Below are 24,258 nucleotides of genomic sequence, written 5' to 3' on the forward strand. Positions count from 1 at the left end.
AAAAAAAAAAGGAAGAAAACTATCAATCCAGCAGACATGGAAAGCACAGAGCAGATCAAAAATTACAGTATAAATAAAGGAAATGAGGTTTATCAAAAGAAATTTGAAACAAAATAAAAATAACCTTAAATAAGAAAAAATATTCCAATGAAAAAGAAACTGAAAATTGTCTTCCATTATCATATATTGAAATGCATGCATCACATTTATATTGGAAAGAACAAATAATCAAATATGCAACACTTCTTCTACTAAGAACCTGATTAAATATTCATAGAGGCAACAGAAGTTGCTAACATCATGCTGCAAAACAAATTGAACTTTTAGCTAGTAATTTGCTTAAGTATTCATTTAGAGATGAGTGAACGTCATGACTCCGTATTACTCCCTTAAATCATCACTTTCCCAGTCTCCTTTTAGTAGAAAGTGCTTTTTTCTTTCTGAATCTGGAGGTAGTCAAGGCCAGGTAAGATGGAGTCCTGAGCAATCTCCCATGGCAGCTGTTTGGAACTGAATGATCTTTAAGGTCCCTTCCAACCCAAACTATTCTGATTCTACGATTAGCCCAATATTGCTCACAATCTGGACTGAGCAAATAAACCAAAATCAAACTGATGGAAGAGAAAAAAAGTCTGCTCAAACTAAAAAGTAAAAGGGCTGGAAATTCCTGTTGAAAGAAGCAGTTAAATCTATACAACATTGGTTTAAATACACTCCAAATAATTATGAAAGAAAAAATTTAGTAAATGTTTCCCCAGCTACTCAAAACAATGGCTGTGTTTGTAGCTTCCAAATCCTCAGGATGTTTGCAAAGTGGTCTGTGCTGAAAGACTTTCTGAGCAAGAGAATCTAAGAGGAGGAAGGGGGAAGAAAAGAACAAATGTCAAAAATGAATCCCTAAATGTTTTAGTGCACAAGGTCAGAATTTTTGTGCTGCACAGAGTACCAGGTCAGTTTATTCTATTAATCCCCCACTTTAGCTATTAAATATCCCAAAGGGATACCTATATTGAGGTATTATTTTGCCTACTGTTTTAAATTAAGCCAAAAGAAATCCTTAAATCACCTATGAAGAGATTAGGATTTCACTAGGGGAAAAAAATAGTAGTAATCACTGGGATTTCAAAAGATATCTTAGTAATCTACCATATGCACTCTTTCTCCTCTCAATCCATGCCAGCATACTTATGACTGAGAATGGATTAAGTGGGCAGGCTTCATCTCCAGGTGTCCTTACTGAAGGGTGTTTCCTATGTTTCCTGTTTCTCTATGTTCAAACAGTATAAAAGACTGCAATATCAAGACTTTATATAGAGAATGTAGGGCTATAATATTCACCTCATCCAAAATTCTTCCCAGTAAAAGTATGCATCAGCTGCTGACACAGTTACAGTTCGGACAAATGCTTAAGTAGTTCTGAAGCAGAGCTGTTCACAGTAAATTGCTTTTAAGCTAACAAATGAAAATGAAATTTTATTAGAAATACAAATACCAAGTTAACTGAAAAACTTTGACCAACACAGACACCAAGTTACATGAATTTACTACATTTCTTTTTTTTTTTTTTTAAACCTACTTTTCTCTCTTTCTTCCCTGTATGCACACTTACCTTTTGTGACTCATCACAGTATTTTTAGGGATGATTTTCTTTCAAGAAAACTAAGAGATCTGTAAAGTAGCTGTACGGACTAGCAGCTACAGAAGACAGGGAGCTGCAAGTACTGCCATAATTGCAGACATATTCCATAGCACCACAAGTATCACACAAGAACATATTCAGTACAAGAATCAGGTGCAATAGTGTAGGGCTTCAAAACCTAACTTAATTAGATTGGGAGGAGATGACAACATTCAACCCCAACTGAAGTCAAGCATACTGCTAGAAACCTAAAACCATCCCTGTTGCTCCCTTTAAGTTTCTCTGTACTGTCTAGTTCATAATCTGTTTCCATAAAGAATAGTAAGGAGAGCACTTCCACTACCATCACATAGAAGAGAAAAAAAAAAAATGTTATCTATATATATTCATGGAGAGAATGGCAGTTATATGAAGGCCAATGTATTGTCCAATCAACCAACAATGGAAAAAGGGAAAGAGCTTGGGACAGAGAGGACAACCCTCAAAAGCTCAGAAACTGTTTCACAATGAAATTTTAAAAAATAATAAATAAAGAAACTATGAAACTATGACTGAAGATCAAATACCTTACACAAAAACAATGAATGAGGGGATATAATGCCCCTTTTCACTTATCATATTGATAGTTCTTTCTAAAAGCAGAGATTTAAATTTCACTTTGAAAACTGATTGACAAATAAGTAGACAAAGCTCAGAAAGGGCACTGACACACCTGCTTGGGAGGCTTTTGGTTTTAACATTGCTACTGAAAGAAAACTATTTGATGGCTCACCAGCACTACTACCGGCCAAAAACTGAAAACAAACTTTTTCAGCAAAACAACACTACCTAGTTGTCAAGGAATGGCTGGGCATCACGTCATTTTTTCATAAACAATGTTTAGGTGTGAATTAACATTCTCTTTCACTGGGCCTGACACTTTAGCTGATACATTAAAGATTCATCTAGTGACATAGCCACCATGGATACAAACTTTGTCATTGGAGCTGCAGACATACACACATACATGTATCCTCTATCTATCTAGATATCTAGAACTGTTCAGTGGTAACTGTCCAGGAAACCACACAGGTTTATCACCAAATCTGACAATACACGCAAGCGATATGGACATGATCCCTGCTTCGTCCAAAACTTTGATGCTTCCCATTCTATATTTAGGATTATAAAGGGGATATAAGAAAGAAGGGGACAGACTCTTCACTCTGTCAGAATACAACAAGAAGAAATCACTTCAGATTAAAAGATGAGAGATTCAGACTGGGTATGAGGAAGAAGTTTTATACAATAAGGGTGACAAGGCACAGGAACAGGTTGCCCAGAGAGGTGGTGGATATCCTATTCTTGGAGACATTCAAGGTCAGGCTGGACAGGGCTCTGGGCAACCTATGCTAGCTGTAGCTGTCCCTCTTCATTACATAGGAATTGGACTAAATGACCTTTAAAAGGTCCTTTCCAACATGAACAATTATATCTGTCCTGTACTATTCAGGCTCACAGACTTAGCTCCAGCACTTCTTTCAAATGGTTCACATGTAGCTGACATTCAAATACAAACCCTTTGGGGAGGACTATACGCATTCAAACTTGAACAATATGTAAGCCAATGATGCCTGTATAGTATCATTATCACTAAAAGCACCCCAAGGTGTAGAACTCTGCAGAGAAAGAGAGTTAGAAACAAAGCTACATTAAGAAAATCTACTAATCACCACAGAAGGTATTGGTATGTTATCACCTGAAGGATCAGCACACTGAACACATTTCAAGAGAAGAAATTAATCCCCTGTGTAATCTTCCAGATGCAGTTGCTCTGAAGTCCTATGGAGTTGACTGATAGCAGACTACTTTCTTGTCACACAGCACTGCAGACACCATTAACATTTTCCACACTCCCAGCCCATGTAATGCTGCTATGCATTTCCTACACCAACAGCATTTTGTACCAACCATCTGAATATACATTAAACTCACTTATAACCCTCAATAATGAGACAAAGGATCCCTCTGTTTTGGAAAATTTTCACAAACCTAGCTGAGTATTTCAGAAAGCTAAAGTCTGCAAAAAAGTTTTCATAACACAAATGTAAATTTGGATATTTTTTCATATATAATTTGAGATGTTTACATAGTGTTATAAACTATCTGTTGAAAAATATTGTGTGGTTTAAACAAATTACAGCTGTGAGCATTACAAAATGAGGGAAATATGATGCCTGAATAGCATGCTATCAAGACTTTGGCCCAGCTGTGAGCTCATCTGGTAATTAATGAAAAGTTGCACTTAAAACACTATCAGAAAAGTATTATATACAACCACAAATAATTTCTATTCAAAAATCCTTTCTCCTAAACATAAAGCAGACTTGGCATTTTCAAGAGAATGACGCTAAATTTTACAAAATAATCTTAGCAATAAAGCAAATGTTAACAAGATAGAAAATGACAAGTTATCTATAAACCTTAATTTGAATCAATTCACATCATTATTTCATAACATAGCCTTCCACAGTATATCATCACACTTTTGATATGAACTCTGCCTCGTTCAACATATAGAACAGAGAGATTACTTATTTTATATTATCTCTGTTCTGTATGCAAACATTGTACCAGATATTCATCCAAAAAAACTGTTTTAAAAGCATAATAATTAAATGTCATCAAATCGCAGTACTAATTACTATTATACTAATCTCACAAATATTCAATTTTTACGACATCCCAGATGAAATATAAATACACTGAAGACTCCAAAGCACAGATTTATTAAAATGAAAATATACACAAATCTGAGAGTCAAGTTTAAGATGTCTGGGACTTGATCCTAACATTATTTCACACTCTGTGTATAACTTCCACCATGTGCATGCACATCTCTGAGACTCTGCACCTGGACAAGTTAGTCCTGAGGTATCAAAACGTATAAAACCAGGAATAATACAATGATCAATAATACAATGATCAGTTAGAATTCACATGCTGGGCAATAATTTTATAGCTAGACTGACCTACTGTGTTGACTTATTTAGAGAATTATTCAGTAGCTTTAAGAAAATAACTTTAGCTTTACATAGGTTTGTGTAGCAAAACAATCTTCAGCACACTGGAACAGCAACAAAATAGGAGGAATTGAGAAGGTTTATCTTTTATTTTGTCAAAATGCAATTCAGTAGAATATTGCTGCAACAACTTGTGTGGTTCTTTAAGAAAAAATTAACCTATTTACAATTTCTCTGTGCTTAAAATTTGTATTAAAAACAAAACAAATAGAAAAAAAAAAAAAAAAAAACCTACTCCAGGACTTCAAAGGGAATCTTTATTGAATGGCATCAGTATGTTGCAATCATTTATATTAACAAGCTAGAGATTATAGATGGCAAGGGGATAATACCTAAGGGAACTGATTGGTAAAAACCAGAGAAGCAGAAAATCCACTTGTTTTCTTACCCAAATTGAGAGAATCACTGCACACCTTGAGCTACCCCTACTAATCTCTCTGCCAATATTTCTCAGCAGTCTTCATGGTAGCTCACTACATCAAACTGGCAGATGCATGCACACCATTCAATTTCATCTAGGTGCTTTTAGTACGGATATTCTCAATTTCTTTCCTAGGTGCCTAGGAAATCTCAGTGGCATAAAGTTACTAAGTACAGCTGCTATGCAAATAGTAAGGATAAAAATGCAAAAAGAAACGAACCAAAAACACGTAGAAGAGTTCAGAAGTCAGAATGGCAACTAAGATTAATCTGTAGGAAAGTGAGAGGATTTAACACTACCTTTTATTTTGAATAAATTTGAAAAAAATTGCCATTAAAAAAATGAATGGCTATCAGAAATGACAGTCAACTTCTTGTATGTAACAAAGGTCAAAAATAAGTAAAGGGGAATTTCCTGAACGTGCTTAAAATCATCTCAATATAAATATGCTACAGATCTATACAGAATCCTGGCTTATTCTAACACACAGGTCACCGAAAAAGTAATGCCTCCTATTTACTTCTGTGGAAACTATAGCAAATACAAAGAATACAATAACACTAGTTAAGAGGGCTAATTTTCAGCCACAAAACTCTATTTTTCAACATAGTTACCACCACCAGCAATGCATTTTCACCAGCAATGAACAAGAGCCTCAGAATATCTGCTGTCATCATTGCTGAAATCCACCACCCACCATCTCAGCGAGCTAACATCTGCTCTTTGGTCTTCACAAATGTTCAGCAAGTATCAGTGAATGTTAATAGGTGCCATTTTTTTCTGCATGGGGGAATTTCCACACCTTTGCTTCGCGCTTGAATGTCAGATGTCATTCTGTCAGACTGACTCCCTGCTGCCATCTGTCACGTGGCAGCAAAATATAACGGAATATTGGTAGGAAGGTTCAACCTCTACTGCCATACCACCAACATTGCCTCTGACATCATGGGCCACCATAACACAATAGAAGACATTACCTGCACTCTAGCCCTTGTACATAGCATATGGTGTCATTTACAACAGAGAAATTACTTATACATTAGCATTCTTGCTACAAATGACATGCAAAGAGATCCCTATTTCAGCAGCATGCTCTTCCTAGTAAGCTACAAAAAGCTGTTGTTTGATGCAGTTGGGCACAGAAACAACAGAGAAAAAAAACTCTGGCTCAATATAGGATAAGCAAATTTGGGACATCTCTCCTGACAAAGTCATTAACACACCATTCCCACACAGAAATACAACATTTCAACATGTCTGTGATAGTTACTAGTAAGCAGCTCATTTAGTATGAAGCTTGACCATTAGCAGATGAATTTTGCTGCTAAAATTGAAAAGAAAGAAAAAAGATATTAAAAAAAAACATAGCAGTCTCATGCTCTTCTATATATACCTAAGCAAGAAAAGACCATGCGCACGCTTCACACTGGCAGGACACAGCACAAAGCAGTAAGTAGGAGTTGATGAAGCTCTCATCCAGACGGGCTTCTCCTGCTCTCTGTGCTCCTGCTATTGCTTTGTCTGGATAATACAACAAGAAAATCAAGATGATTTGGCTCGCGTTGATCTTTTGGTAGATCGTAGTGAAAAGAGAGCTGACAGAAAGACTTAGAACTTCTGTAAATGACCAAATATACCATGAGTTCTCTATCACTTCAATGAAAACATGTAATATAACATCATGTAATATAAATCACACACCATGTGTATTCATATATGTCAGATACATAAAGTGTATTCACTAGCTGTTGGCATTTAGCATACAATCCAGATGCTTCACATCTCATTCTCCTAAATTACAAGAATTATCATGCAGGAATGTAAAAGATATACCACGGCAAATGAATTATTTATATCATAAGACTGTTGGATATATTTCAGAAAACACCAAGGCAAGTGTAGCTTTACAAATCAAAAGTCTTTAAGTGGTTTCAAAAAAAAAAAAAAAAAGGACATGTTTCTGTTCTAAGCAAAATAAAATATGCAAGAATTTGTGATTGTTCACTGAAAGAAAAATATCCTTTTAATGCCAAACTAATCTAATTTCCTGTATTTACTCAGATCATTTCCAAAACTTCATTGATCTCTTTCAAATTATAAATACACTGAATAGAACAAAAGTTCAAGCTAGTCACTTAGGCAAGTACAGACAGTAGCAGTGTTTTGAATCCTCATATTTACCCTACAAGAAAAACATTTCTAGTGATGTTTCTAAAATATAATACATTTGAAAAATAGTTCATCAAGAATTACTACAATTAGCCTTTATAAAGGCTAATTTCCTTCATTTTAAATTGCATATCTCTCTAAATTTTTTTTAAATGATTACCAGTCATGTAATACCTTTGCTCGAGGATGATTTCAAAAAGTTTTAGACAAAGAAGTCTAAAACATTTCTTGAAGCAACTGAGGCTATGAAAACACCTGCTCTTATCCCATGTCACATATGTCCTGATACCTTTTTTCTTCTGAAGTTCTGCAACGGTCACAGTACACTTGTAGCTTGATGGAAAATTTTGCAAAATCTGGTATTTCCATCTGAAAAACAGCCACAGCACTTTAAGGCTGGAGCAACACTCTTACGAAGCTGGGAATGTTTAGCTTCACTGTGTCCTTCCAGTACTTGAAGGGAGCTTATAAGCAGGAACAGGAGAGTATTTTTACATGGACAGATAGTGATAGGACAAGGGTGGATGGCTTTAAACCAAAAGGGAGGAAAATTTAAGGTAGATGTTAAGAAGAAATTCATTGCTCAGTGTGGTTAGGCACTAGAACATTTTGTCCAAAGAAGCTGTGGATGCCTCATCCCTGGAGGCATTCAAGGGCAGTTTGGATGTAGCCCTGGCACCCTGAGCTGGTGGGTGGCAGCCCTACCCGTGGCAAGTGGGTTGGAATTTTAGACTCTCTCTATCAGTTTTACGTCCTCATATTGTGACACCCAAATCTGCACTCAGTGCAGGAAGTGATGCCACACAGAGCAAAGCAGAGCAGGACAACTCCTTCCCTCATTCAGTGGCAGGGGTAGGCATGGTGCACTGGAGGGTATGTTGGCACTTTTAGCTGCCAGGGCATACTGCTGGCTCATGTTCAGCTTGCTACCAGCCATAGCCCCCAGATTTCTTTCCGAAGGGCTGCTCTCATACCCATTTTGCTTAAAGAAAAAAAATAAATAACCGGGCTCATAAGAGGACTGACTAAAATCTAACAATCATGCTGAGAATAGATGGCCTGGAGGTTTTCTGGTCTTTAATGCTTTATAAAACCCATGGAGTTCCATTTTCACATTTTACCTGCTTTCCTAGTAATAAAAGGTTGTCCTCAAAAGCTAAGTCAAAATAACAAAAAATAATAATACCTAGATTGTAGGACCTTCTATGACAGAGCACATATAATGTGTAATAAACACAGAAACACTACCCCCTCCCCAAAAAGGCAGAAGACCGATTTCTATTGTAAAGAAAAGTAATGGAGGACTGAAAATATCTCCCTTTGCAGAATTCTCTTCACTAGAAAATTGAACTCATTCAGATTACAGTAACAATTCTTCAAGGAGCTGCTATACTTTTCTCTCCTAAGATAGAAAATAGTGTTGGTCCAAATAAAAACTGACACCGCACCAAAAAGATACAGCGCTTCAGATATATGTACAAATTACTTCTTCTCACAAAACTTTAAGTAACTACATCAGTCATCAAATGTTAAATCAAGTATGATTCTGCCTACATAAATATCTACCCTGTGAAAAATATCAATTCACATTTATATATTTTTGATAGAAATTGCACATCAAATGTCAGTTCTGTTAATTTATCAGGAAGCTTACATTCAGTAATTCCAGTATTACCATGATTTCTGGCTTCCAGAGACTTACTAGAAAGATAAATAATTGCACTGACAATTACTTGACCTTGTCAGTATACAGGCCATACTTTATGAGGTTATTCTCCTCATATCCTCCATCAGTATGCAAAGGACACACAGGCAGATTGCTAATGTATTTGTTCAGAAGCTAGGCAAAGTTTGCTGTAGAAACCTATTCATTATTCAGTGAACATCAGCTATCTGGGTTGATATAGCTGTAGCTCTTTCTGCTAGTATTGGGATTTAATAGGTGTTAAGAGTACAGTAAACTACTCTGTAAAAAGGTAATTACCAAATACATGCAGAGACTTTGCTTAATCTTTCCTATGTGTGTCTCAGAAGACCAGTAAGCACATATCACTACTTTTCAGTACAACTGCCATTTCCAACCACAAAGAGAGATACTAATTTAGAAGTATTGATCTGCAAACTCTGGGACCACCTCTTCTTTAAATGTGCTTCTCATTCTCCCGTTGATGAAGTCAATCTTTTTTTGGAGAACAAATTCCCAAGGACAGTACACATTTTGGATCATCCATGAGATAACATTCATAGATTTCCTTTTCCAAATAACTTTTTCAGTCTCAGTGCCTAGCATTGTGTGAGACTAACTATTGTATATTAGTTTAAAGTTTGTTTCTCAAGGTATTCCTAGCAACCAGAGGCAAGCTTCTCTCCTGTCACTTTCTTGAGTGAAAGAGATATGATTAACTCTTGTGCCTACAGCCAAAACTCCCATGTCACTCTTCCCTGCTTACTGTTCAAAGGATCTACATTGAAGCATAGCATTCATATCACTACTACTACAGCATGTATGAGGAACACTAAACTACATCATAGTAAACCAAATGAATTACACAAGAGAGAACAAAAAATAATACTAATATGATTTATTTGTAAACAGCTATTTGTTAATCAAAAAGAATTATCATTATTCCCATATTTTTCTTTCTGCAGAGTGCAGAAACTTGTCAGTTTCCACTGAGACTCACTAACACTACATTTTCAGCTGTAAACCTGAGCGTATACCAAAAGTCATTTTAAAACCACCTGACAGTCTAACTTGATACAGTTAGAAGTCATCAAAAGTCTTAACTGTTCTAAACAAGGGATCCATCTTCATATTTCTCATAATGTAGGATACTGAATAAAAATATTCCTGTAACTCTAGATTGATCTGAAACACGTTCAAAAGGTTAGGTATTTACAATCCTGGCAAGCTCCAGCACAAGCTGCAAATGTTCAGAACTTCACAAAATCAGACTATTTCTGTAGCAAGGAAGAAGTTTAAATGTAAGCAATTCATTACACTAGAAGCTTGTGTCAGTCAAAAAGAATGTGTTACAGTGGAAAAGAAATTTGCATTTTACAAATAAAAAATACAGTGAAGATTTAATAAACTTACCCCTTCTGCCTTCTCCTCTGTGTTGGCCAGCATTTCCTGCAGGGCTCGTACTGACAGAGACTGCTCAAGCACAAAGGTGCAGATGGACAAGTCAGGTGGCACATTCTAGATAGAACAAAAATGCAATATCACATTAGTGATACACCTGCTGAACGCCAGTTTCAAAAACTCCTAATTTCTCTTAATTTCAGCAAATCCAAGAGATCTGCTGCATGTCTGAGGCCACTATCACATACTGGGCTGCAACAGCTAAGACTTGCCAGAAAGCGAGTAGAAGCAATTCTTCCCCACTGAGGTGCTGGACCCTGTTCGGGTCCTCCTGATATGAGACAGACACCAGGAAGCTGTAGTGAGTTCTACAGAGGATCACCATGACAGTCACAGATGGAGCACCCATTCTAAGAGGAAAGGCTGAGGAAGCTTGAATGGAAGGAGAAGAAAGGGAATCTTGCAGATCTTTACCAGTCTATGGGTGTTCATAGGGAAAGTGAAGCCAGACTCTTCTTGGAGATGCTCATGAAAGGAAGAGGAGCAGAGTAAAGTTGTACCAAAGAAAATTACAATTAGATATTAGGTGAAGAAAAAAATTCATCCTGAGAGTAGAAAACACTGTCAAAGGCCACCAAAAGTAATGAAATTTCAACCCTCAGTGGCATTCAAAACTTATCTGCGAAAGCTCCAAAAGCAGTCTCAACTAACTTCAGAGCTCAAATAATTAATCATTTATATTCCTCAACTTATAAGGTTACCTGCTCTAATCAGTGGGCAGGAGCTCTCCAAGATTCATTTCAACACAAATTTTTTCCGTGATTGCACCAGCAAGGCACTGTTATTGTATAATGGAAGTAAAGATAAGAACCACATTTCTATCTTTAGAAAGCTTTTAGAAGGGAGACAGTATTGAATGCAAATTACAACATAGACAACAGCAGAAATTAAGGACAAAGTAACAGTGACAATACTGAAAATTCAACCACTAGTAAATGAACACCACTGTGCATGTCCGCAACCCTTTCAATTCAGATATTTGCTGTACTTGAAAGAAATCGTCCTCACAATGCTAATTATCATTCATCAGAAATGTCTTAATTATTTTCCTCATTTTAGCTTTCCTTCTTTGGTATCATATTTTTTCTCAGCCACTAAAGGGGTTGGATTTTGAGACAATATTGAGTCTTTAGGCTACTAGTAGTAGCATAATTTCATCCTTGTCATGGTTTCCAAGTCAAAATGAATTTTCTATAGCAGAAGTATATGTCAGTGAGTGTCAAGGCTAAGCAACCACTACCTTCACAGCCTTTCAGGACTGTATGCTTCTCCATATTCTATTCCACCTGGCCTAAAACAAGAGTCTTGTAAAAATAAAAACTTATTGTGATTGGAAAAAAAGAAAAAGAAAAAAAAGCTATTCAAAAGCTAATCATCCAGACAATCAGAGAAATTGCTATTAAAATTCTAACAGGCCTGTAATAGGAATGTCTAAGTTAAAAGATAACAAAGGAAAAAAAAAAATAGACTGTATATGAGGATCTTATCTTTTCATGTGTTAATAGACAAAAATGCAACTCCTACACACCTTTTCTTGCTTCCAGAAACTCTTTCGACATTCTTTGTCTTTTCATTCTCATGTTAGTTGCATATTTTAGTATAGGAATATTTTTTACTGAACATTGGCATTTTTTTCAGTTTCATTTTACACAGAATCACAGAATTTCAGGTATTGGATGCTTTCTACTGATGAAGTTGTAAGCATGCACATTTATGCAAATTGTGCAGCTTGAAGAAGGCTGGATCAGGTCCCAGTTTACCTTTAAGTATTCATTATCTTATTTATTTATTTATTTTAAGTAGTTACTCAGGTATCATAATACTCCTCCTAATACTAGCAGTAAGCCAACAGGCAACTCATTAGATTCTTAAGAACTACCTTAACCTCATGCTTTACAAGTGGCAAAGAGAGCATTCAAAGGTTGCAAGGTGTTGTTTCTCCTCAATAAACACGAGTACAATTCCCCATTATAGAAAGTCTCCCAGAAATTTACAGTCTAATGCCCAGCTCGCCTCAAGTTCTCCTTGGTGAGAATTTAATCAATCTCGTCTGGCAATCAAAACACTTACACTTCTCAGAAATGAGTCAAGGCTGTATTTTCTACATGCATTTGGTTTTAATTTATATTAAATTCACTGTAGCTATGCTCCTAACTGTTATTGCTATCATTTACAGTAAGATTTTTTTCCTGGCATAGTATGTATCTCACATACAATTTCATAAACTATCAAAACTTTTACTAACTATCCCTACATTTTATATCTGCTAAAAGATGGAAAAATCCCCCATCATGTCACTCAGCGAACAAACCATCACAACCACGCCACTCCCCCTTCATCAACTCCGTTCTCCTTCACATTGTCCTCAGAGACAATGGAATATTTAATATAAAGACATGCTGTGGTGCATATGGCTGTCTAACATTTCTGATAGAGGAAATATCTTCAGAAAAATCATGTGGATTTAGTTTCCAGTCCTGAAAGTGACCACATAGTATGAGGGCTGCAATGGGAAGCTATAGCAACAAGTTTGCAATAACTGGCTTTTCTCAGGACAAGTCAGATGCACAGATAAGATTAACGATTAATTAAGTAATTAAGTACTTAGCTTTACAATTGCTCTGATAGACTATGAATACATCATTAAATTATCAAAAGTTTTAAAATATTTTGCTCTGTGTTGAACAACCAACCACTGATGTATGCTTTTAATTAATATCAAAGCAACCTGTAACCGGCTGTAAATTTTCAGCAGTTTAATGATAATAATTAATCATTAATTCCGAGTAGAATATAATTCATACTGAAAAGGATGACCAAATGGAAAGAGATCAACAGATATCAATAAGCACATTGATGATCATCTGCATTCTTTGTCATCTTATTCTCTTCTTCTATCTTCTTTATCAAGCAAACAGCTTGATAAAAAATAAGTTACGTAACATAAACTAGGATCTGAACTTAACACTTCAAAAGAAGATTCAGGACTGCTTGAAGAACAAATAATTACTTTTAATTGTTTCTATTGATACTCCATCATTGTCTGTAGCAGCACCTTACAGGCTGAAAACTAAAAAAAAGTAAAATAATCCTCACATTAAATTATTAAAGCTTCCATATTAATGAAGTAATTACTAGATTATTTAGATAATTTTAGAATTCTTTATTCTTCCTGTGTACACTCATTTTGTGTACTAATATTTGCATAGTAAATTATGTTTTACTCCATGGAAGGCAGATTTGCAAATTAGATAATCATATCCTTCATTAAAAAGGTGTTATAAGCAAAGCTTTTGAAATGTTATTTTAAAAATATTTGTAACTGTAGTCCAACCCACATATGAATCATGGATACTGGATGCATTCAGTTATGCACTTTTTCAGTTTACAGTGAATTATTATTTACAAGCATAATATAGTATGATGACCACAAAACTAAGAGGCTGTTTTAAAATGCAGTCTCTCCCTATCATTACACTGAGCATCACACAGTGCTAACAGCCCACAACAACATATTACTTGTTCATATATTATGGTCCATATGATCCTGCAAATATAAACAGAATTTCTGCCGCATAAAGATTAGTACAGGACTGAAGAATATTATATGTTATCAGCAAACATAATTCCACCCCTAGAAATAAGCAGCTTTACTTTCAGCTTTATTTCTTTACCTAGTTATTTGAAAATTTCCAAGTTGTTTTTCTAGGCTTACAGTTACTCTTATTTCTCCTCTGATCTAAATAGGCATCATCATCACCCTTCAATAAAAACATTAGTATCTCATGAGATGGATGAGAAGCAAATCATTTTGCAATGACATATTGCATCTCTAAGGCTGAATTGAATAAATTTAATCTAATGAGACTTCATATAAATTAAAAAAAAAAGAATCAAGTAAGTTCATGCAGGAATTATTTAGCTGCACCATGCTGCACATTTTGTAAGTCTCCCATCAAAAGCCATCTACATCTTTTCTCTCAAATTAGCCAATCTGTAATGGCAACTTTTAAAGGTTGCCTTCAACTGAGGTACAACACGTAACCAACAAGCATGTTGTTCCCAAAGATGCTCACATGCTTTTCCATTGCAATTAGATTCCAAAAACTTTCAATTTTCCTCTAAAACCAGTATCTGAAATGGAATCCATGTTTCTCTAAATTACTCTAGTTAAAGGCAAAAAAAGTGACAATTTTCAGTGAATTTAACAGGCACACTTCTTGCACAGGAAGAATACTCTGCATAAGTAGTCACAAATAATGGCTTCTGTATTTGTGTTCTTAGGAAGAATTTTCAAATAACAAATTGGTTCAGAAATAATCACAAGAATTAAAAATTAACATTTGCATAGCTGTACTACAGGTGTTTTTAAACAGCTAATCAATTTCATCTTTCACTTCCGTGGCTTTGATAAGACAGTTTTTAATGAAGTTGCCTCTGGCATGAAAGAATAGGATAAAGGTTTTTTTCATTTCCATACACACAGTTAATCACAGTTACAACTAAGCTTGTTTTGTACGCACTGGGCACTCAAATGATTTCTTGGCAGATCCTTCTAGACTTCATATTGCAAGGAATAGTATCTGTTTGCTTTCTAGGACCTCTGTTAATTCTCCTCATGCAAATGCCTATGCTCATTTTTCTTTTTAACTATTTTGATCATCGTGTGAGCACTATCACAGAGCTTTGGCACTTTTCCTCCTATACACAGAAACAAACTTGCCCCTGCTGTGATGATTTAATGTCTCCTGAACTATCCTAAGCAATTCATCCTATGTAACCTAAAGCCATTTGAATGATGGCTGCTAGTGATTTTTATTCACATTTCCCTTGATAACTGTCTTATTTATCACAAGGTACAAATACTGAACTGTGCAACTAGAACTGATGAATATACAGAAGTGCCAAGAAAACTTCAAATTCCTAACTCACTGCTACCATTAAAAGACATTCAGATGTGGGACAGAAGAAAAGCTTACAGGATTGTTATAAGAAAATTTTATCAGGCTCTTGAAATCAGCCCGGTGACATTCAAATTGTATATTTATTTTAATGGTGTTTAAAAAGCCAGTTCTCATAGAAAGGCAATGTTTTTATGGATGACATCTCTGTAAACATACCAATAAAAGAGTTTGAATACCTGGAAGCTTCAAGTATTCTTTATAATTGGGAGTTAAGAGAGGACTAAGGAGTAAAATCTGAAAAGCACTGATTAGGTATTACAAGAACTCACCATATTTACAAGATTGTCTTCCTGTGAGACACAAAAAGCTGTCCCATTTAATCAAGCAAAACATTTGCTTCAGTCCCTTCCAGCTCACCCAGCTCCCCAACGAGCAAGCAAAGGCAGCAAAGAAGTAGACCCACACAACCCCACTTTATAAAATCCTTGTGCTGAAGCACAGGGAACCATAAAACTCTTTTTAGCTTGTATATGGTATTTTGAAAAGCCAACTGAAAAAGAGAGAGAAAGCACATCTCAAGCTGATTAATTATAAGAAATATTAGATAGAATGGGAACATGCAACTATACATTGCATGTCATTTCCCACAGCATTAGGCCTGTCCACCAGGTATTGCATAAGTGTTGATTCCCCCCCCCAAAAAAAAGAATTAGAGGTATAAAAGTGGTTTGCTATCAACTGTGGGTCCACCATTAATACATACAGACTTTTAAATAAACAGCAAACTTTCAGAAAAAAAATTAAGTAAAACTCAGGAAAAGTAGCCCAAACTCTGACCTTTTGCATTTATACATACAGTTTAAACATGTAGTTATTTTTTATCATCTAGCATTTTTTTTTAAATACTAAACAGAGTAAATGCATTTTTGCTTAAGAAGCTAAAGTTACACCTGTATTTGTTTATCCCAACACTTCTGCCATCATTAAGAAAGTTAGGAAGAACAACTGGTATTTTATTAGCATAGTGTTTGAATTTCAAGCATGAAGGCACAACACATACAACTTCAACCTCTCATCCCTTTCAACTTGCTCAGTTTCCCCCTTTCAATCCAGAGTATTAATAAACACACTGAATTGAATGGTTCAATTACTCTCTTGATAGCAAGTTACAGCATTCACTGATGTAAAAGGACAAATATTTGTCCTTAGTTTTCAAAGAAAAGTCACATGTCAAAAAGACAAGGATCTTGCAAGTCAGCACCCAAAAAACAGATGGTTTGCTACTCTTTTGTTGCACTCATTTTCCCAACAGCTTAAAAATGCTGAGTACAAAGTAACAATAACATAATTTCAAGCATTGAATATAGCTGCATAGCCAACTTAACACTTCTACTTTACACATTTGTCTAAAGGGCTTGACATAGGCATTTGTACTTTCATGTGTTCTTAGCTTGAACAATAAGGAATTGGGAAGCTGTCAGTTATTTCAGGTTTTCAGATTCTCAACCAAATATCAGCCTGATTAAAATCTGCTTTGCAACTATTCTACTTATACAACCAAAATACATGCTTCTATAAGTCTATCAGAGAAAATATTCAAAAAGTAGTGGAATGTGTCATAACGTCATCTAGGCAAGGCAACGCAGCAAGCTTTGAGATGCTGTGGTCATGCTCATATTGGACAACTATTGGCTATGTCTCTCCTCATACAAGCATCATACAGCAAATGAGAACTCCCATCAAAAGAAGTCTAAATATTCTCTTTGTATCATTTTATTAACCTTTCAAGGGCTTACAGTTTTTTGTACAATTAGAATGATTTGGTGGACAAATAATCTGCTTCCAGCCTTCAGCACTTACTCTATAAAGGTTTATTAAGAAATTATCAAGATTATTAAGAGTTGAAAGACTTTAATACTATTTGGAAACAAAGCCATCACAGAATTATAACAGAATTTCTTTTTCAAAGGAAAAGTACTGAAAAGACTAGGATTCTGAAAATAAATCTTAGCAAACTGATAAGTCTTCACAGCTTGCAGAACACTTGCTAAGTCAATAACAGGATTGCACACATATCTGACCTTCTTACATCATGTTTCTATTTTCATAGCAGTATCTCCACTGAGATTGTCCAGCTTAATATCTGCTTTTTATATGTTCATCCTCAAAAAATGAAAGGCTTGAAAATTTAGCAGAAATACATAGTCGGAAAGGGAAACTAATTTACTGGGATCTTCAGATCTTATTCACTTTATGTCACAACTTGAATTCCATACATCTCTACATTAAATAAAAACACCCACCACACACACCACCGTCACGCTTCTGTAAATATTTCAATTTTTTTTCTAATAAGCGACAATCAAATACTAAAGCAAGTTGCAAATTAGACTGCTGAAGTTACAACTCATGATTTGTTTCTTAAATTACAAAAACCATACAGCTTTGGTTTACTTTTCTTGTAGGACAGCTTATGTTCCAAACAGTCTGAAAAATATATCAAGAAAATTAAAAGCAAAAAGAGCATTTAAAATTTGTCTTGTATTGATTAGCTGGTAACAGATACAGTGTATGCACCCATTATCATTCATACTATGTTTTCATACAGTGCCATCACTTGAAGCATTATGATCATTTAATTCTTAACAATAAAATTTATAGGATTGTGTCTTTCAGGTTCCAGAGCTGCTTTTTTAGATCACTATTAACTACGCATTTTCACCAGCAGTGAACAAAACTATGCATGTTGCACTCATAAAAATCTGCACCAGTGGAGGTGACACTGCCACTGTAATCACTGCTGAAACACACCATTCACCACCTCACTGAGCTCACATCTACTCTTCTGTCTCCACAAACACTCAGCAAGTGTTGATAAATATCAATGGGTGTCATTTTTTCCACATGGAGGAATTCAGTTCCACACCTTTGCTTCATATGCATTTCTGTGTCAGATGCCAATTTGTCAGACTACCCCTCTGCTGCCATCTGTCACACGGAAGCAAAATGTGACAGAATATTGGTGGAAAAATCCAATCTCTATTGCCGTACCACCAACATCTGCCTCTGATGTGGTGGACCACCACAATAAAGTAGAAGGCATTATTTTCAAAGAGGCCCTTGTACTTTGAATAGAACATATTTGCTACAAACAAAAGACAAAGTCTGAACAATAAGAAAAAGTGTTTCTCAAATAGTATATATATAGTATTACTTACTGACCATTACACTTTGCAAGATATCATGCGTTTTGTTTACTTTTCTAAAAGAAGTCCCTGCATTACAGCTGGCAATGCAACTGTGCTAAGTTGTGTTATTCTTTCTATTAATACTGGCCCAAATTCACAGATGATGCAAAGACATGCATTATTCTGTCTATACCTCCAGGCATCATGGATTTAAGGAATGTCAGTTTATAATCTGCCATAAAAACAAGAGGGAAAAAAATAAATCTTATACCATTAGGAAGGTGAAACTGACTGTGTGGTCATTCACAGCACATCAAAACCACATACATGGCTGGCCCACAGCTGAGTCTTTTTCTTTCAGCGTCACAGACCAGTATCATGGACTACTATTTTTGTAGCAAGAATTATTCACTGATCCTAGAGCAAGAAAGTGCACGCAAAATACAGGACTAATAAAGCATCAGGTATGCCCCTGCAAGTCACATCCTGAAGGATGCTTAAGAAAAGCAAGAGATCGTATAAGGAATTCTCAAAAATATAAGCCCAGGACAATAGTCAATGCCTATTACACATATTTGACCTTAGATTGGTACTTGGCCTTTGATACCTAGCTATGATTCATATGCAACAGTACTGCCTGCATTAAGAGGACCACAACCCATTATAAATAGAAATTAATCTTAAGAATGTGAGAGAAATTTTTTAACTGGCTTAAAAACTCTGCTGGATCCTCTAATTACCATATGTCTCCTGTAATATTTTCTATGCTCTCTCTTAAATAATGCAACAGTAACATTGCATTGCCAAAGACAGTAGGGAGGAAAACATTTTTATTTACTCCTATTTACTAAATCCTTAAAGCAAAGTTGACTGCAGTTTTATGGCTTCCTCAGTACTTGCTTCTTCTAACGCTTTAAATGATCTCATACTAGGAACAATCAGCCCTTAAAAATTAAAGCAAGAATGAGCTGCTTGGGTTTTCTTTTGCTTGTTTCTTTTCCCCAGGCTCCTGAAGAATGAGTAGAATACTGCTTCACCAAATGTCAAGAAAAGACTGCATGAACAAGTAAACACAGGAAACTGATATGAAATTTACACTGTATTTCTTAAAGACAAGAACGTTCATGAGTTTTATATAGTGTGAGAGAGACTGTAGATTTAACATCCAAATTTACCAAGTGATGATAAATTCAATAAATAGATTTTTCTGACCTTACATGCAACTAGCACTGCAACCTCTTCCATCCCAGCACATTTTTATTGTTTAAAAGATTCACTTGAAACAGGGCAGCATGAATGATTTCATCAAGATCTCTGCTATTACAATGAATCATTAATATCCTAGTGAAAAATTTATTGTGATGAATAATACATTCAAAATGATGAGACAGAAAATGAAGCATTACTCTGCAATGTACCAGGGAATCAAAGGGACGTTATGGAAGTTGTCAAGCTAAAAAAAACACCACTTCTGGAAGGAAATCTTTCTAGATGTCATTTCAGATGCTCTAACTTTATTTCATTCTCTCACCAAATATTTTTATTGTAGTTGAAGAAGAAGCAAACAAGAAACATTCCTGCCTTCCTATAGTTATTAAGTCCAGGCATAATCATTATTTTTGGTCACAAAACTAGTTCTATCCTAAGGCAGCACTTCTTTGTATTCTTTGAAATTTATTTGAGCATACATAATTGTGAAATACAAAACTTTGTTATGCTTTCCCCCTCCCCCCCCAAAAAACCAAAAAAAATTGTATCTATTGTACATATGGCAGAGTCAGCAGGATTGGATAATGAACTGATTAGACAGCTTTGATACTTTCATCATTACTCTGGAGTCAGAAGAGCTTAAGGTAATAATCATATCAGTGTAAATGGCACAGAATGAAAACTCACACAAGTAGAATAATCACTCTTTCCTGTGGCCTAAAAATTAGAGTAACCAAACACGTCTTTGTACTGCAGTACTGTACTGAGTTCTGGCAACCAAAATAACAAGCACATTGCTAAGATGGACTTCTAACACTAGTTAGTTTAGAAGGCAGCCCAAAACAAAAAAATACAGCACTAAGATACAAGCAAAGAGCTATCATGAAGAGTTGATTAAACTTCAAAGGGGAATAAAGTATTCATTACACAATTGGTACATTTGTTTTGTCCATTCTGGTATACAGATTTGTATATAATACATCAAAGCTGGCAAAATTATAAGCATATTCTTGTTCCAAAAACAACATATAAAATAGTCAGCAGTACCTTAGAGTTTGATGTGGATTCCAAAAAGCAAAGCCTGTTGCCAAATCCTTCTGCAGCGAGACACAATTTCTGTTGCTCCTTGAGAACAGTTGCAGTGCACTGCAGAACCACTTCATCATCCTTGAGGAAAAAAAAAAACAAAAACAACAGAACAGTGGTTATACTTCTGACTTGGGAAGTATATACAAAGTCATTGCTGAAAATTAGAAGCAGTAATCCATGAACACAAACCAAATTGAATCCCAGCATAACTTTAATTCTCTGATTAGAGAAAGTGGGCAAAAAAATGAAAATAATTTTAACTCCTATATATGTGGGGTTTTTTTGTTTACCTATCCTTGTAATAAAAATCAGTAAGTATAAAATGCAAATGTTAAAACACTAAATCTTTGCAGTAACATTGGTATAGAAGATGTTAAAAATCCTGATAGAAAAGAAGCAGACCCCTATTTATATTCCAAATTGGAATATATCACATATATATCATATATACACATACATACATATATACATACATATATACACATACATACATATATACATACATATAAACACATACATACATATATACATACATATAAACACATACATATATACACATACATATATATATATATATAAAATTATATTTTATATATATATAAAAAATTCAATTTAGAATATATTCACAATGGAATATATCCACAAACTGGAAAATCCCTTTTCAGAAACAGTTTTTGCTTTTGTTTTGTTTTAAGGACAAAATTATCATTTCCTAATAGCAATTACATTTACTTCAAAAAGAAAAGCTTACTTCAAAGGTTAAAAAAAAAAAAGAAACAAGTAGTTAGATCACAACTACGCAAAAACATTTTTTTTTTCTTTCCTCTCCCTATCCTTTCTTCCTACATAACATCAGCAGATGTAAAGCCCAAGTAACCTTGTCACCATCATACATGGTGGTACATAACAACACCACCATGTTGGAGTTATTTAAAAAAAATGTTGCTGGAGAATATACCAACATTGTATCTCCACAGACAAACACTGACAACAGAGCAAGACTGCTACATTTACTACGTAAATCTCTATCAGCGTAATTATGTAACACCCATTCTCTCCCCCGTAGATTGTTTTTAAAGAAAGTCTGAAAGGATTTCTACATAGCCTACCTGCAAAAATCCCTATATACTGACAGCTACAAAAATATAATTCAGTTTTGAATTAAGTCTCTGACAAACTTAATTTTAGTTAACCATCTAATGCACCACAACCTTGCTTGCTCAAGTTGACTGCAAACCAATTATACACTATCACCAAGCACACATACGTTATGTAGATGACAATTGCTGGAAGATTAAGAAAAGGAATAGAGCAACTCCTAAATTCCCTGATGCACAAATTTTCCTAATTTATTTCTGTAACATTTTTTTCTTCTTTTGCTGTAAAGTGTACATAATTAGTCAACATAATACATGTTAATAAACAATGGTGTTTGCCTGTCATATTCAATGGAATGATGTTAACAGATATTCATTCTAAACAAAATCTAATTAAAAATAGTATCTATATACTTCTGTAACTGACAAAATGGCATGCCCTTTCAGGTTCATATTCAGAACAATCAAAACAGGCAAATTGTATGGAATATACTATATTTAAAAGAAAAAGAAAAAAAAACGCCAAAGGAGTTTGGAAGAAATGGCAATAGCACAGACATAAAAGCCCTTCAGATGTTTGCACAGACTGATAGATAGTTCTGTTATTCTTGTTCTGCTGAATACTCGTCACTTCAGTTTCACATGAATTTACAATACTCATCACAAGTTTCCTCCATGGAAACTGGAAGATTTCTTATTATTTCCACAGCAATTTGCTATAACCACAGCAGCCTTCACTACTAAGCTCAGATGCTGCCTTGACTTGTTTTTGTTTTGCTGTTTTCAGATACAGGAAAAAATGGTACCAAGAGAGTAAGAGGAAGTAAGTGCCAGTAACCACAAGTTCTATGTAGGAAGTGGTACTGTCATTTATTATCAGATGTGAAAGATACTATCCATAACAGCCACATAGTCTGGTGCCTGATATTTCTCCACTTACTTTAAAATAAGAAGAAAACACACCCTAAAAAGCTATCCACTTAGCGCAGATATGAGATGGCTCTTCCTACCAATCTCATTTATTCTCCTGGTCAGGATTTAAACTTCTTCAAACCACACTTCGCAATTTGTAAGTGCAGTCATCTCTGTTCCAGAAACAGGAAGTAAGGAGCAAGGATGATGCTGCCTACCCAGAGTAACAGAGTTTGCCAAAGGGATAGCAGAATCATTACTCAGATTTCTAAACTGATAACCTGAGTCAGAAAGCTATTCTCCTGCCCTAGCTCTGTTTTGGCGAAATCCATTAATCCCAATAAACCCTTCCGTGTCAGCCAGTACATCAGCTCATAATTATAAGGATACATATCTTCCAGCAGAAAGACATTCTGCTTATGTTATGTCAGTTATCTGCACTGACTCAAACAGCACGAGCTACACAACTGCATTTATCATTTTGATTTTTGGAAACACATTTTACACAAATAGGTAGATTCTGTCTATGTTACAAAGCCCTGATAGTTTTCAAATCCAATTTTTGAAAAGCAAGGGGAGTTGTTTAAAACCTTAAAGAAGATACTATAAATAAATATATTATAAATAAATATATAAATTCCCCACATCATAGTAGTGTCTACTGCTAAAAATGTGTCCTAAAATCAAAGCAGCAGCAGCCACCACCATAAGCTGGTAAAGCACACGCTCAGAACTGCATTCCAGAAGATGAGACTAATGACAGAAGAGTATGAGGCTGCTGCCAGTGCATGATTAAGACAGCAAGTTCTCAAAGCTCCTTAATAACACTGACTTTCATCTCCTGTGGTTATTCAACGCTCCTGTGAAATCCGTTCAAACCTTCCAAGATTACATTAAACACATACTACCCAGTCAAGAAAAAGGTTAGCTTTTTTAAGAACAAAGCATGCCCTCATCTTTACAATAGGGATGTTTTGACTAGGTGTATTTTTACAGGATTGGCAATTTCCAGTTATGGCTGAACACAGAATATATTTCCTTGTAATATACAGTGGGTCTCTTTGCCCTGTTAAAGCTTGAAAATGTACACCTGTCCTGTGGTCCATTTTGACTAATGCTCAAACTTCTCAAGATATCAGTTCTATTAAAGGACCAAAACTGACTGCCACAGGTAGGCATTATCTACAGTGTTATCTGTGCTAGCACTGCTTTGATACAGACAGGTAATTTTGATGATAAAATTTTTGCATTTTAATTATTTTTCTGAAATCTTCTAGGTTTTGGGTTTTTTTTCCCCCTTCTGTATGTTCCAGTATCTTAAATGTTCAATAATTATGCATAATTTTTAAACTTCAGAATTCTGTGCTTCAGTCCAAAGTGCTTCATGACCTTGACAATTGCATTTTGCTTCCAACTCAGGACA

General features: G+C 35.2%; 1 protein-coding gene across 1 annotated transcript in view; it reads right to left on the minus strand.

Annotated features, from left to right (window-relative positions):
• Positions 1–24,258, minus strand: part of RYR2 (ryanodine receptor 2) — a 347,696-nt gene that overhangs the window by 241,812 nt on the left and 81,626 nt on the right. The window contains 2 exon segments of the mRNA XM_031552189.1: positions 10,389–10,493; positions 20,785–20,904. Of these exon segments, the coding sequence (XP_031408049.1) occupies positions 10,389–10,493; positions 20,785–20,904 (225 nt within the window).

Source organism: Meleagris gallopavo, chromosome 2, assembly GCF_000146605.3.
Source record: "Meleagris gallopavo isolate NT-WF06-2002-E0010 breed Aviagen turkey brand Nicholas breeding stock chromosome 2, Turkey_5.1, whole genome shotgun sequence".
NCBI classification, from domain to species: domain Eukaryota; kingdom Metazoa; phylum Chordata; class Aves; order Galliformes; family Phasianidae; genus Meleagris; species Meleagris gallopavo.